The sequence below is a fragment of the Hyaena hyaena genome, unplaced genomic scaffold (genome assembly GCF_003009895.1).
Source record: "Hyaena hyaena isolate Hyena2069 unplaced genomic scaffold, ASM300989v1 scaffold_111, whole genome shotgun sequence".
Lineage (NCBI taxonomy): Eukaryota > Metazoa > Chordata > Mammalia > Carnivora > Hyaenidae > Hyaena > Hyaena hyaena.
In genome coordinates, this window is record NW_024080743.1 from 1,816,666 (window position 1) to 1,832,366 (window position 15,701).

Genomic DNA, 15,701 nt, shown 5'->3' on the forward strand with positions numbered 1-15,701 from the left:
GTTTAATTGCTGTATTCAAATGTTAAAGTCAGCCCTGAAAATTCTGAAGTTACTTTCCAGATAGAAACTATGATTGAAATAAAATTATCCTTTGAGGAAAAACACTATAGTTTTTTTACTTTCAGCACTTAACTATGCTATGTCTAATGTGCTTGAGAAATATATAATTCAATTAGATCTTATAGTACCTATGTTGCTTAATATATGTTTGTTTCAGTGTGACTAAAGATAGAGTAAGAGATCTACTCATAAGGGAAGCTAAGATGGCAACATAGTAGGAGGACCCCTCGGCTTGCCTCATCCCATGAACACACTTAGATAACTATCAAATCATTCTGAATACCCAAGAAATCAACCTGAGAAAGGAAAGGACAAACTGCACAACTAGAGGGAGATAAGAGGCGTCACTGAGGAAGGTAGGAAGTGCAGAGACCGAGACCTGCTTTGGGGGAGAAATGGATCAGTAGTGCTGCAGAGTGGAGGGAGCTGTGGTCACAGAGAAAGGTGAGTGAGAGTGGAGCACACAAGGGAGCACACAAGGAGAGCACTTCCATAAAGCCATTGGTTGAGAAGATAAGAGGAGCTGATCTTCATGAGTTTTTGCAACCTTTGGGGCTCAAAGACTGGGGTTTTAGGTTAGGTGGTATTGGCTAGGATAGAGCCCTGAGGGCACTGCTCTACTGAAGACAAGACATGTGAGCAATCCTGGGGCAGATGGCCCTAATGTGAGGATCACCTAAGCACATGGGGAGAGACTGTTTGCTTTGCTTGGAGTACATCTGTGAGAGGTGGCATTTGCAGAGTTGCCTCTCTGAGGACAAAAGAGCTGGCAGGCACCATTTCCTTCTCCCTCCCCTTAGCATAGGCACAGAAACACCTGGTGAAGGTGCCTAACCCAGACATTGGTTGTTTAGCCCCTGCTTTGCTCCAAATCCCTTGCCTCTGTGCTCTGGTGTTACTGCCCTTCTCCGTCCAGCATGGCAAATCCCTCCCACAGAAAACCAGCACAAACCCCCTGCACAGCAAGTCCCTAAGGTTTGGAGTTTAAAAGTCAGCAGGCTTGGCTGCGATAGAGCCCAAAGGGCACTGCTCTGCACCAGGAAGTAAAGCAACCTAGAGACAGATTGCGTGAAAACAGCTATTTGAAAAACGCCTGAGATGGATGAGAAAATTATTCTTTTTTTTTCAATATTTTTATTTATTTCCAGGAGAAAGAGAGAGACAGCGTGAGCAGGGGAGGGTCAGAGAGAGAGGGAGACACAGACTCTGAAATAGGCTCCAGGTTCTGAGTTGGCAGTCAGCACAGAGCCCGACGCGGGGCTCGAACCCACGAACCGTGAGATCATGAAAGTCGGACGCTTAACCGACTAAGCCACCCAGGCGCCCCGAGGGAAAATTATTCTATCTTCTGGGGGGGAGGTGCTTCCCTAAGAGCAGCAAGCATGGAGACCCCTGTCTGGGGACAAAGGAACTGGCTACTGCCATTTCCTTCCCCCACCCCTCAGCATAAATCCAACTTCAGTAAGTAGCATAGCACAGTGGCTGCCTAACCTACTTACACCAAGTCTCACTGCTCTGCACTTTGCTGGTGCTGCTTTTCTTGGGCAGATGTGCCAAGAACCAGCGCAGTGGGCCTCTTCCCTAGTAGATCAGCACAAACCCCACATGCATGATGTCAACCAACCATAGAGTTCTACAAGGCTTCATTTCTCGTGGAAGTAGTATCAGGTCTTATCTAACAAGCAGACCAGAGTACATCTAATTAAAACACAATACACTCTGGCTAAGGTCCAAATGCTACCCTTTGACCTGAGGGATAAAGCAGCCAAAACATAGTAGCAGAGTGTATACAGCACACACCAGAGACACTCCCTGAAGTGCCAGGCCCTGGACACTATATGACCTCTTCTTCATAAAGCAATTACTTTCTGGAGTAGGAAACACAACGGGGTTTTCTAACTCATAGAAAAAGATACAGACCTAGACAAAATGCCAAGATGGAGAAGTTTATCTCAAAAGAAAGAACAAGAAAAAGCCATAGCTAAGGATCTAATCGAAACAGATATAAGTACTAGGACTGACAGAGAATTAAAGCAACAATCAGAAGGATACTTGCTGGGCTTGAGAAAAGCATGGAAGACATAAGGGAGACTTACCACAGAGATAGAAGAGTTAAAAAACAATCAGTCAGAAATGAAAAATACAATAACAGAGATGCAAAACAGACTGGCTGAAATAAGCAGAGAAATGAATAAGTGACATAGAATATAGAATAATGGAAAATAATGAAGCTGAACAAAAGAGAAAAAACTATGGGTCATGAAAGTAGTCTTAGGGAACTCAATGAGTCCATCAAACATAATAACATTTCTATTATAGGAGTTCCAGAAGAAGAGAGAAAAGGGGGCAGAAGGTTTACTTGAGGAAATAATAGCTGAAAACTTCCCTAATCTGGGGAAGGAAACAGACACCCAATTTTCAGGAGGCATAGAGAACTCCCATCAAAATAAGCAAAAGCAGGGCAACACCAAGACATACTGGGGTAAATTTGCAAAAATATATTGATAAAGAAAAAAATCCTAATAGCAGCAAGATAAAAGAAGTCCCTAACTTACAAAGAAAGACCAGTAAAGCTAATTGCAGATCTCTCTACAGAAACTTGGCAAGCCAGAGAGTGGCAGGATATATTCAACATGCTGAATGGGAAAAAAAAATTATCAGCCAAGAATATTCTATCCAAGAAGGCTAGCATTCAGAATAGAAGGACAGGAGTCTCTCAGGGCATCTCGATGACTCAGTTGGTTAAACGGTTAAGCATCTGACTTCACTCAGGTCATAATCTCATGGTTCGTGAGTTCCAGCATCACGACAAGATCTGTGCAGACAGCTCAGAGCCTGGAGCTTACTCTGTATTCTATGTCTGCCTCTCTCTTTTCCTTCCCCTGCTGGTTCCCTGTCTCTCTCGAAAATAAATATTTAAAAAATTAAATAAAAAGAATTTCTCACACAAACAAAAATTAAAGGAGTTCATGACCACTAAACCAACCCTGCAAGAAATATCTAAGGGGACACTTTGAGTGGGAGAGAAAGACCAAGAGTGACAAAAACTAGAAAGGAACAGAGAAAATATCTGAAAACAATGACAAAACAAGTAATAAAATGGCACTAAATACATATCTATCAATAATTACTCTGAATGTAATATACTAAATGCTCCAATGAAAAGACATAGGTGTTAGAATGGACAAAAAACAAGTCCCATATATATGCTACCTACAAGAGACTCATTTTTTTACTGTTTATTCATTTTTTGAGAGAGAAAGGGAGGGAGGGAAAGAGAGAGAGAGTGAGAGAGAATGAGTGGGGGAGGGACAGACAGAGAGGAAGACACAGAATCTGAGCAGGCTCCAGGCTCTATCAGCATAGAGTCAGACATGGGGCTCAAACCCACAAACTGTGAGATCATGACCTGAGCTGAAGTCAGATGCTTAACCCACTGAGCCACCCAGGACCCAGGAACCCCAGAGACTTATTTTATTTTATTTTGTTTGTTTGTTTAATCATTTTGAGAGAGTAAAAGAGAGAACATGAGCAGGGAAGGGGCAGAGGGGGGAGAGAGTGAGAGAGAGAGAGAGAACCCAAGCAAGCTCTGCACTGTCAACACAGAGCCCAACATGGGGCTTAAGCCCATGAACCATGAGATCATGACCAGAGCCAAAACTAAGAGTTGGATGATTAATGGATGGAGCCACCCAGGTAGATGCAAAGAAATTGAAGCAGTAATGAAAAATCTCCCCAAAACAAAAGTCCAGGGATAAATGGCTTCACAGGGGAATTCTCCAAAACATTTAAAAACAGCTAATACCTAGTGTTCTCAGTTTGTTCCAAAAAATATAAATGGAAGGAAAACTTCTAAACTCATTCTCTGAGGCCAGTATTACCCAGATTCCAAAACCAGACAAAGACTCAAATTAAAAAGAGAACTACAGGCCAATATACCTGATGAACATGGATGCAAAAATTATCAACAAAATACTAGCAAATCGAATTCAACAGCACATTCAAAGAATCATCCACCATGATCAAGTGGTCTGCAAGGTGGTTCAATATTCTCAAATCAATTAATTTGATCCACCACATTAATAAAATAAAGGATAAGAACCATATGATCCTCTCAATAGATGCAGAAAAAGCATCTGACAAAGTACAACATTCATTCATAATAAAAACCTTCTACAAAGTAGGGATAGAGGGAACATACTTCAACATAAATCCTAGCCTCAGCAATCAGACAACAAAAAGAAATAAAAGGCATCCAAATCAGCAAGGAAGAAGTGGAACGTTCACTGTTTGTAGATGACATGATACACTATATAGAAAACCCAAAATAACCCACCAAAAAATTCCTAGAACTGATCCACAAATTCAGTAAAGTCATGGGATACAAAATCAACATACAGAAATCTGTTGCATTTCTTTTTTAAAAAAATTTTAAGTTTGTTCATTTTGAGAGAGAGAGAGCAAGCGAGCAAGCAAGCACAAGTTGGGTAGGGCAGAAAGAGGAGAAAGAATTCCAAGCAGGTCCCATGCTATCAGCCCAGAGCCTGATTCAGGGCTTGAACTCACAAATCCTGAGCCAAGATCAAGAGTTGGGTGCTTAACCAACTCAGCCACCCAGGTGCCCCAAATCTGTTGGATTTCTATACATTAATAATGAAGCATCAGAAAGAGACATCAAGGAATCTATCCCACTTACAATTGCACCAAAACCCATGATATCTAGAAATAAATTTAACCAAAAAAGATAAAAGTTCTGTACTCTGAAAACTATAAAACACTCATGAAAGAAATTGAAGATGACACAAAGAAATGGAAAAACATTCCATGCTCATAGATTGGAAGAATAAATATTGTTAAAATGTCAATACTACCCAAAGCAATCTACACAGTTAATGTAATCCTTATCAAAATTCCACCAGCATGTTTTTACAGAGATAGAACAAACAATTCTAAAATGTGTATGGGACCACAAAGACCCTGAACAGCAAAAGAAATCTTGAAAATGAAAAGCAAAGCTAGAGGCATCAGACTTCAAGGTATATTATAAAGCTTTAGTCATCAAGACTAAAGTATGGTACTGGCACAAAAAAAGACATAGATCAAGAGAGCAGAATAGAAAACCCAGAAATGAACCCAAACTATATGGTCAACTAATCTTTGACAAAGCAGGAAAGAATATCCAATGGGAAAAAAAAGACAGTCTCTTCAACAAATGGTGTTGGGAAAACTGGTCAGCAACATGCAAAAGAATGAAACTGGAACACTTTCTTACACCATGCAGAAAAATAAATTCAAAATGGATTAAAGACACAAATGTGAGACAGAAGACGATCACAATCCTAGAGGAGAACCTCTTTGGTTATACTGGCTAAACCAACTTCTTAACAGATAGGTTTCCTGAGGAAACAAAAACAAAATGAACTATTGAGATGTCATCAAAATAAAAAGCTTCTGCACCGTGAAGGAAACAATCAACAAAACTAAAAGGCAACTGATGGAATGGGAGAAGATATTTGCAAATGACATATCTGATAAAGGGTTAGTATCCAAATTACATAAAGAACTTATAAAATTGAACACTCAAAAAACAAATAATCCAGTTAGAAAATGGACAAAAGACATGAATAGATGTTTTTCTAAAGAAAGCATACAGATGGCTAACAGACACATGAAAAGATGCTCAACATCACTCATCATGGAAATATAGATCAAAACCACAATGAGATACCACCTCACACCAGTCAGAATGGCTAAAATCAACAACAGAGGAAACAACAGATGTTGGCGAGGATGCAGAGAAAAGGAAGCCTCTTGTACCGTTAGGAATTTAAACTGGTACAGCCATTCTGGAGAATAGTTGGGAGGTTCCTCAAAAGGTTAAAAATAGAACTACCCTATGATCCAGCAATTGCACTATTAAGTATTTACTCAAAGGATACAAAAATACTTATTTGAAGGAATACATGCACCCAGATGTTTATAGCAGCATTATTGGCAATAAAGTATATATAATGTAATATAACATATATACATTAACTATAGACAACAAACTGAGGGTTATGGAGGGGAGCAGGCAGAGGGATGGGTTAAATAGGTGATAGGAATTATGAGGGCACTGTTGTGATGAGCACTGTGTGTTGTATATAAGTGATGAATCACTAAATTCTACACCTGAAACTAATATTACACTGTATGTTAACTGGAATTTAAATACAAACTTAAAATAGTAAGATAAGAAAAGAGAGATCTATTCATAAATGTTGTTCACTTTGTTCTAGTGAATGCCTTCATTTTGTTTAGTGCTAAAGTAAGGCCAGAGGAGCATTAATAGCTCATTACCTGTACTTCATTTTTGCAGAGAAAAAATCTCATTAAGAGCTCCACTGGTAATAAATAAGTACACTAAATTATCATTTTTATTGTCTCCAAGAAGGATCTTCTGGATAAATGCTTCTTTGTTCTTTCTCAAAATAGTCCAAATATTGTTATTCTTACAAGGCAGAATAAAAACAAATATCAGGAAGATATAGTGTTGGGAATAACATTGAAAAGATTATAAACGGTATAATGGCTGCTATTTAAAATTGTTTTTTTTCTAGATATGAAAGTGATTATTTAGAATTAGTAAAGAAATTACAACAAGCTACAATTTCTGGAAACCTCACTAATATCACCAACATAAGATATAAACACAAGAATTCTGATAAATTCTATTTTGTTTGAGTCTCATCAAAGGGGAAATTTGTGTTTATAATTGCATAGTCTGCATTATTGAGAATACTCCTTTTATTGTGACTAGGCACAGATGAGAACTGGAGCCTCTACTTAATCTTGTAGAGCTCCTTACTATCCATTTACATCTAGTACCCTTTGCTGTAAGACATCTTCACATGTGATATGATGTGACCGTGGGCCCTATCCCTTCATGTCACTATGCAGGATGATTCAGTGAAGAATTCCTAGAAACAATTCCTGGCCCAGAACAGGGAGCAACAATTATCTACATGTAGAAATGGCTGTGAACCAATAAATATCCCTTGGTAGCCCAAACTACTGTATCCTTAACTTAGTTTCATTGAGGTCATATCCCAAAAATGTAGCCACTTGGTGCCACCATACAGGAATATTGATATTTTGAGAAGAAAGTAAGAGGAGATGAGTGAGGGGAAGGTGAGCAGAAGAGGAAAGCTTAAGGAAAGGGAAAGAAAAAAGTTAAATATTGTTATTTTTTTTTAAGTTTATCTTGAGAGAGAGAGAAAGAGCAGGAGAGGGGTAGAGAGAGAGAAACAGAATCCCAAGCAGGCTCTGCACTGTTAGCGAGAAGCCCAACATGGGGTTAAACCAAAGAACCGTGAGATCATGACCTGAGCTGAGATCAAGAGTAGGACACTTAACCCACTAAGCCACCCAGGTACCCCTAAATATTGGTTTGAGATCATTTCCATGCATTTCTTAATGCAAAATGGAGATGGATAAATGATATTTTATAATCTTCACTGTCTTAATTCAGGATGCTGTAACAAAAATACTATGAGTGGATTAAACAACCAACATTTATTTCTTATAGTTCTAGATGCTGCAGAGTCTAAGATCAATGGACTGCAGATTTGGTTTCTCAGAAGAGCTTGCTTCCTGGTGTGTAAACAGCTGTCTTCTCCCTGAATCCTCCTGTGGTGAAAGAGGCAAGGGAGTTCCCTGGGGTCTCTTTTATACTGGAACTAGTATCATTCATAAGGACTCTACTCTTATGTCCTAATCACCTCTTAAAGTCTCCAACTCCAAATTCCATAACATTGAGGATTAGATTTCCACATATGAATTTTGGGAGGACACAAACAGTAATTCTGTAGTATCCACCCAACTTGATATTCTCATCATTATAATGCAAAATACCTTAAACTGAATGCCATCTAATTGTTAGTAGTAATATTCACATTATTATGAAACTCTAATAAACTCCTACAGGAACATATTGATAAGTAATTCTGTTAATGTTGTTAGGAACCAGGAGTTTTTCAGTGCAGGAAAAAAAGAAAAAAGAATGGAGTTTAAAAATAAAGTATCTGAAAAATCTCATAATGTTAAATTTGAATCAGATATGGTATAAATTCATCAATTTCTTTAAGTTTAATTTTTTTTTGAGAGAGAGAGAGAGAGAGAGAGAATGTGCTTGAGCTGGAGAGGGGTAGAGGAAGAAAGAGAATCCCAAGCACCCAAGCAGGCTCCAGGCCCACTGCAAAGCCTGATGATGGAGGGCTTGACCTCATGACCATGAGATCATGACCTAAGCCATGAAATGAAGACTCAGATACTTAACTAAGTCATCCAGGTGCCCCAGCAACTTGTTTTTCTTATAAAACTATAAATTGCTTAGAAACAACATGGCCCTTCAATATCAGTGAGCACACTTAGCACCCAGATTGTGGGTTCTACCCATCATTCTGCACTTTGGAGGAACTGTAGTTCTTTGGAGGAATAGCTGAGGTGGGAAGTAAACAAGGTATCTGGTATCTGGTTGTGCCAGAAAGTAAGATACTATCACAGATTAAAGAATGTGTCAAAAGGACACAGGAGCCAATATAAAGGAACTCCCATTGACCAGATAAAGCAGACTGAGCATCAAAAAGAGTAATAAATGCTATCACCCTTGAATTTATAAAAATCAATGGGTTCATGAAGATAACAAAAATGAACTGAACACATTGGAATTAACAAGGATACCAACTTCTTAGTCTGAAAAATAACTTAAATAAGAGAATTAAGCATTTATCCTGCCCTTACAGTGTGAAATGTCTTTCTGGATATCCAATTTCTAACCGATGTTCTTCTTTAAGAAATATTTCCAGAAAATTTCCAGCAAATACATTTAGATTGTGATAAATTATAAAATCATTTTGCAATCCCTAGTTGGTTCAAACAAGAATTATCAAAACTATCAGATGAAATGTATGATACATTTTAGCAACATTAAAAGGATAACCAAACATTATATGCCTCCTGATACCATCAAAACGAATTACCACCTGTGGTAGGTAGGATTATGCCTGCCCCCACCCTCCTGAAAGATGTCCTTGTCCTAATCACAGAACATGGCAAAGGGGAATTAAGGTTGCAAATAGAATTAAGGTTGCTAATTAGCTGACTTTAAAACAGGAAGATTATCCTGGATTATCCAATTGCACTGTGTGTAATCACAAGAGTCCTTAGAAGAGGAAAGAAGGAGGCAGAAGATGTCAGAATAATGCAATGTGAGAAAGACTTAACCTACTGGCTTGAAAAATGGGAGAAAGGAAGCCAATAGCCAAGGAATACGGGCAGCCTTTAGAAGTTGCAAAATCAAGAAAACTCTCCCTTAGAGCATCCCTAAGAGAATGCAGCCCTGCCTAAGCCTTGATTTTAGCCCAGTGAGAAACATGTGGAACTTCCAACCTATAGAACTGAAGGTAAAAAATTTGCATTGCTTTTAAGCCACTAAATTTTTGGAATTAAAGCTGAAGTTGAAAACTAATATACCATCTATTAATTTTTTTTTGCTAAAAAATTGAACCTGAATCTAATTAAGCCTCTGAAACATACATTTTCAGGAAATGTATGGTACACATAGACATAGTAAGTGATCCTACAACAACACAAACAGTAAAATTTTAAATGTGGCATATTCTACAGCTTAGTTGGCCAAGCTTCAGCCACAACATCAATGGCATGAAGATAAAAATGAGAGGGAACTGTTCTAGACTAGAAGAGATTCAGGAGACATAAGAACCAAATGCAACCTCTGAATCATTTGAAAACTGACTCTGTATCCATTTGTACAGTATATTTTTTAGGTCAGTTGAAAATTTATTTTTAAAAAAAATTTTTTTTAATTATTTATTTCTGAGAGACAGAGAGAGACAGCATGAGCAGGGGAGGGTCAGAGAGAGAGGGAGATACAGAATCTGAAACAGGTTCCAGGCTCTGAGCTAGCTGTCAGCACAGAGCCCGACCTGGTGCTCAAACCCACTAACCATGAGATCATGACCTAAGCCAAAGTCAGATGCTTAATGGACTGAGCCACCCAGGCACCCCGGAAAATTTTTATAATGGGCCATATAGTAAATGGAGTTACTATTAATTTGTAAGGAATGTTAGTGGTTATATAATGTGTTTATGTTAGGAAACATCCAATTTTTTTTTTTTAGAGATGCATATTGAAGTATGCTGGAATAAAATTAATGTCTGTGGCTTTACTTTTAAAAATTTTAGAAGGAAGGAAGGAAAGAAGGAAAAAGTTAAGAAAGGACTAAAGAGAAAGAAGACTCGATAAAGCATATATGCCCAATCATGGTAATTGTTGAATTTTGGTAATGTGTAAACTGAGGTTCATTGTATCTCTCTTTATTTTGTATGTTTGAAATGTTTCATATGAAGAGTGCCTGGGTGGCTCAGCTGAACAATCAACTCTTGATACTGGCTCAGGTCATGATCATAGGGTCATGGGATTGAGCCCCTTGTTGGCTATGCACCAGGTATGGAGCCTGCTTTGGATTCTCTCTCCCTCTGGCCCTCTCCTCCCTCATATGTGCTCTCTCTCTAAAAAATAAAAATAAAAAATTTGAAATATATCATATTAAAATATTTCTAAAGAAGGAAAAAATAATGCTCCTAAAAAAATCACTTTTCTTTCATGAAATTGTAGCCCTTGGAAGAGTCTTTTGCCTTCCAAGGCAATTTTACCTAAAATTGTCACACATGAGAATGATAATTAAGGCCAATCCTAACCAAAATTATGGGTTTAGCTGTGTCTACCTTCAAAGTTCCCATTACTAGTTTCTTAGAACTCTCTTTTCTTCCTGAAAGTCTTTCAGGAAAAAAAAAATCAGATAATTTCTCTCACATCAAGGTAAATAACTTCACAGCCTGATTTAATTAAAGTAAAAATAATGCTTTAAAAATTCTCTAATGTGAAGCATAATTAATGAGAGTTTTGTTTTTTAAAGGGGGGCTTTTTCTTTAATCATTTCATGTAGTCAGTTTCCTAAAGTGTTTTAAGAGAATTAAATTACATGAACCAGAAACCATTCTGTCATCCTTTTCTAACCAGAGTTAATGATAAATGCAATTGTGCATAATAAAAGTGATCAACTATTACTTCAACGGCTGATAAAGGGGCATGGTAGAAATCTGGCACGACTTTGAAGGAGAAGAGTTGGATGCTAGTCAGCCTAAGTTTTAATATCTAGACTACCACTATACTGGCTGTATGACCTGGCCCTATGTTGTCACGCCTCAGTTTACTCACCTGTAGATTAGACTCATAATAGTACCTACCTACATGGTGGTTGTGAAGATTTAGTTAATGCGTATAAAGCAAGGAAAGCAGTTCTCTCACCTAATAAGCACTCAATAAATATGAGCTATTATTATATTATCGTTGACATTCCTCTTTTCTACGGTTACTACTTCCAGTTATACTTTCCATAATGTGTCTGAATATGTGAAAGGGGCATTATTTGAAGAAACGACTGCTTTTTGTGCAATCTTATGGTAAGAGGTCCATACATTTTCCAAATCCCTGGTATTAGAAGAGACTCAGGAGACATAAAAACCAAATGTAACCACTGAAACGTTTGAAAACTAATTCAAACCAACCAACTATAAAGGATACCTTGGGTAGAACTTCTCAATGAAGCAGAACTATTGAGCCTTCTTCCTTTGGAGGAAATAAATTTAAAAAACACCAAAAGATTTTAAAATGATATCCAGTCCAGCTATTTTCTTCAGGGCAAAATATTCAAAACTCTCTACCTCACCAATCCACTCACTTCCCCTCACAATTAAAGGCTCTGCCCCTTAAACCTTACCTTCTCCCTTCCTCGTCATAAATATTATGGCCTTATATGCAAAGCGCTGGAATACATCCTTACATTTCTCACCTAAAGTTGATGACAAGTTCTATGAGCCACTCACTGGATTATAAAGCGATGGCGGTCTTTTAGACGTTGGATACACCTTTTCAGGGGATTCATGAATGTTCTAACTCTTGCTGATTTTACTGAGTTCTTTCCCTGCTCCTCACATCCCGTTTTTCTTGCCCAAAACAACAAAGCGAGGGAGCGTGACTCGCTACAGTAAAGGCCTCGTGAACCTGTTCTTCCCTAGAAAAAAAGCTCTGACAACCCAATAAGATATAATGTGGTGGAAACGCGCGCAGGTTGATTTACATTAAGGGATCGCCTCGCCATAAAACATCTATTAAAATGAGTAGCTAGCACCACCCGCAACGCAAAGCGGAAGAGGACAAGGAGTCGCACTGATTGATTATCCCCAGAGATGGTTTGATCCCTGGGCAATCGGGGCGGGGTGCTCGCCGGCCGAAGTAAACAGAGCTACTACGCCTGCGCACACCCTTCCCGGGTCACGTGCAGGCGCCGGCCTCCGAGAATGCCCCAGATAGCTGTGTGGCTGCAGTAAGGGACCGTGTGCAAACCGACCGGAGGCGTCAGCCTTTCCCTGAGGAGAGGATTTGGGTAGAAGAGGAGCGTTGGGTCGGAAACGCCCCTTTCTTCCACCGCCGGAGATTAAGAGCCGCTACTGGGCCTGCGGGGCGCCGCTGCTCCTTTTGTGGGACATGGCCCGCTGTGGGGAGGGCAGCGCGGCGCCCGTGGTACTTCTGAGGGGCCCTGGAGTTTGCAGGAAGGGGTTGCAAAGGAAAGGGCCCTGTGAGCGGCGCCGGCTGAAGGCGGTGATATCGGAGCAGCTGAGCCAGGATCTGCTCAGGTAGGAGGAGGCGGGAACGCTGGCTGCCTCAGTTCTTAAGGCATCCGTCTCCGCCCCAGCAGCGGTGGCTCCTTCTCTGCCTCTTCATCCCTCCTCTCCGCGTTCTCCTCGCCTCAGGCTTTTGAGGGACGAGTACCAGTCTCCTCACTACAGAGCCGTTCGCTCGCCCTAAAAAAAGCCCCGAGCACCTCGGAGACTATGTACCAGATTCAAAAAGGAAACCAAAATTATCATCATAGTTACGTGCAGCACCAGTTTATGCCGAAATAACACGAGCAGGCTTAGTTCTGGAAAGACCTGTCGCTAAGGTCGAGTTGGATCCAGATTTCATGGTCCTGAAAAGTACACTTAAAACAAAAATAAGCTTAAAGAGTTTCAGAAAAATGATAAAATTCGGTATGAAAATAAATATTTAGGTTAAGGAAAAATAGAACAATTAGTGTAGCATTACAGGTCACTTTCTTCCGAGCACTCTTTAAACAGTTTATCAAAAATGCATGGAAATACTTCCTGGTTGTAACCTGGCTTCCCCTCTCCACCTAAAACACTTTACAGCTCCCAGCAACTCCCAGCTCCCATGAGGGCCCAAGCAAGTGGAGGGTTGTTATGAACCTTAACTCAGGCTTTGGTGAATCCAGGTAATGACATCTCAGTTTATAAAGAAAATGAAGCTTAGGAATGTTCCCTAGCCAATTGCCATTTCCACCGAAACTGATTCCCCAGCTTTGGTGTTGGTCAGAATCACCTAGAGGCCTCGTTAAAGTTTAGATTTACTAGGTCCCAGACCATTGTACTCATTCAGTTGGTCTGGGCTAGAGCTTTTGCATTTCTAATGAGGTCCCAGGAGATGGTGATGCCGATGGCCCAGGTTACACTTTAAGAACACTGAGCTAGAGTAAACATAATTACCACTAATAACCAACTGTTGTGCTTTCTGTGGCCCGCACTTAAGGCTCCAGCAGCTGTAAGATGAGCTTTCTATAAAGTAAAAAAATTTCCTTTTTTAATTTGGGCCTATCTGCCCAAGATGCTGCTCTGAGTCCAACAGTGGGAGATTAATGTAAAAGATGGAAAAATAAAACTGAAGTTGTTCCGTTTCTAGGCTAAATCTGTAAGGATGAGGCACTCCTTCTCTTTAGTGGCTTTATTCTCCTGGCTTAAGGTGTCAAGATTTTAAGGAAGATAATGTGTCTATGTAAAGAAAATAAAATTAGAGTATAGCAAGTGAACAGTTTATGCTCATCCTAGTAGTAATTGAGAATAGAACCCTGAACTCCCAAGTTCCTGTTACAAGCAAAGCAAAATAGATGCAGCAGTTCTTTCTTGTTTAATTCTTTTTTTAAAAGTTTATTTATTTTGAGAGAGAGAACATGCGTGTGCACTTGAGAGCATGAGTGGGGGAGGGGCTGAGAGAAGGAGAGACAAAATCCAAGCAGGCTCTAGGCCATCAGCGCTGGATGTGTGGCTCCAACTCACAAACTGTGAGGTCATGACCCAAGTCGAGATCGAGAGTCAGACGCTTAACTGATGGCATCAACCAGGTGCTCCCCCCCCTTTTAAACATAAATCTTCATATGTGCACCCAGCCACCTTAGTTGCTGTGCCAAATGAATCTTTTTCAAGCACAGCCATATAATTGATTTATTCTGCAAATATTAATGAAATATCTACAACCACCATGTACCTAGATTTGTACTAGGTCCTGAAGAATCAAAGATTAAGAAGACATAGCTTTGGTGTTGTGCTTACCCTCTAGTTAAAGAGATAATAGCCAAACAATAGTGATGGGAACTGGGGTGAGTTTGGGGAAGGCTTTTTAGGGTGACATTTGAGTGATCTGTTGAGGATTGATTAAAAATTGATTAGGTAAAGATTAGGAAGAGAGAAGCCAGAGGATATCTAAACAAAGGGAATTGCTTTTACAACTAGGCACAGAGATTTGAAAGGGTTTGATTTATTTTGGGAAAGCAAGTTGTATTAGATTCTTCCCAACAGCAAGGAACAGAGATACCTCTGGGTTACTTGAGATAATAAGGTATATGGAGAAATGAGTAACATAGGAAACTTTCAGTGGTTGAGAAGCCATATCTGATGTAGAGTTGGAAAGTTGGGATATGACAGCAATTATACAGTAAGACTTCCCTGAGAAGTGGACCAATATTCAGGACAATTGTAATGCAAATAGCTAATACTGCCTATTCTACTTTTAGCTAGATGCTGGGTTGACATGTAATGTTTTATTCACTACCCTGTGAGGTAAGTCTTGTTATTGTTCCCATTTAACAGATAAAGAAACTGAACATTATGGGTGAAGTGGTAGAGTTAGAATAAAAGCCTAGTCTGACTCCAGAGACATGAAAGTGATTTGCTCAAGGTCACACGACCAGACTATGAACCCAGTGAGTCTACCTTCTCTGCAGTAGTTATGCAAACTGATCTTCCATTAATTTTGTTCCTCCATTTCTGCTTCTGTCCTTACCCACTTCTTTTTTTTATTCTACCTTGGATTTGCTTTGAAACTCTCCTAGAATGTCATCAGTCGGTTGCTATTTATTATAGAACATCTCTGCTAGAGTTGACTTGTTTACCACATTGGCTAATGGCAAATGTTGGCTCATTCCATTGTCCATTCAGATGTGATTATGAGCATCAGGGTCATGTGCTACAAAGCTGAGCCATATATAAATGATAAATGAATTTGGTAACTTTTGGGGAAAGGCTTGTGGGTATAGTTTCCATTCAAAGCGACAGCAGATGAGGGTGAATGGGGAAACTAAGACTAGACCATGGAGGCCTTTTTTCTTCAGTGAAGAGTTTGGAATGTATTGTGGAAGCAGTGGAGAGTATTTTTTAGAGAGAGAATTAACATATTTAGATCTTGA

General features: G+C 39.5%; 1 protein-coding gene across 1 annotated transcript in view; it reads left to right on the forward strand.

Moving 5' to 3' along the window:
* Positions 1 to 12,544: 12,544 nt before the first annotated feature.
* The window catches only part of BTBD8 (BTB domain containing 8), a 107,045-nt gene continuing 103,888 nt past the window's right edge, over positions 12,545 to 15,701 (forward strand). Inside the window, exon 1 of the mRNA XM_039236475.1 lies at positions 12,545 to 12,819. Within this exon, the coding sequence (XP_039092406.1) occupies positions 12,671 to 12,819 (149 nt within the window). The 5' untranslated portion in view covers positions 12,545 to 12,670. The remainder of the gene's footprint in view (positions 12,820 to 15,701) is intronic.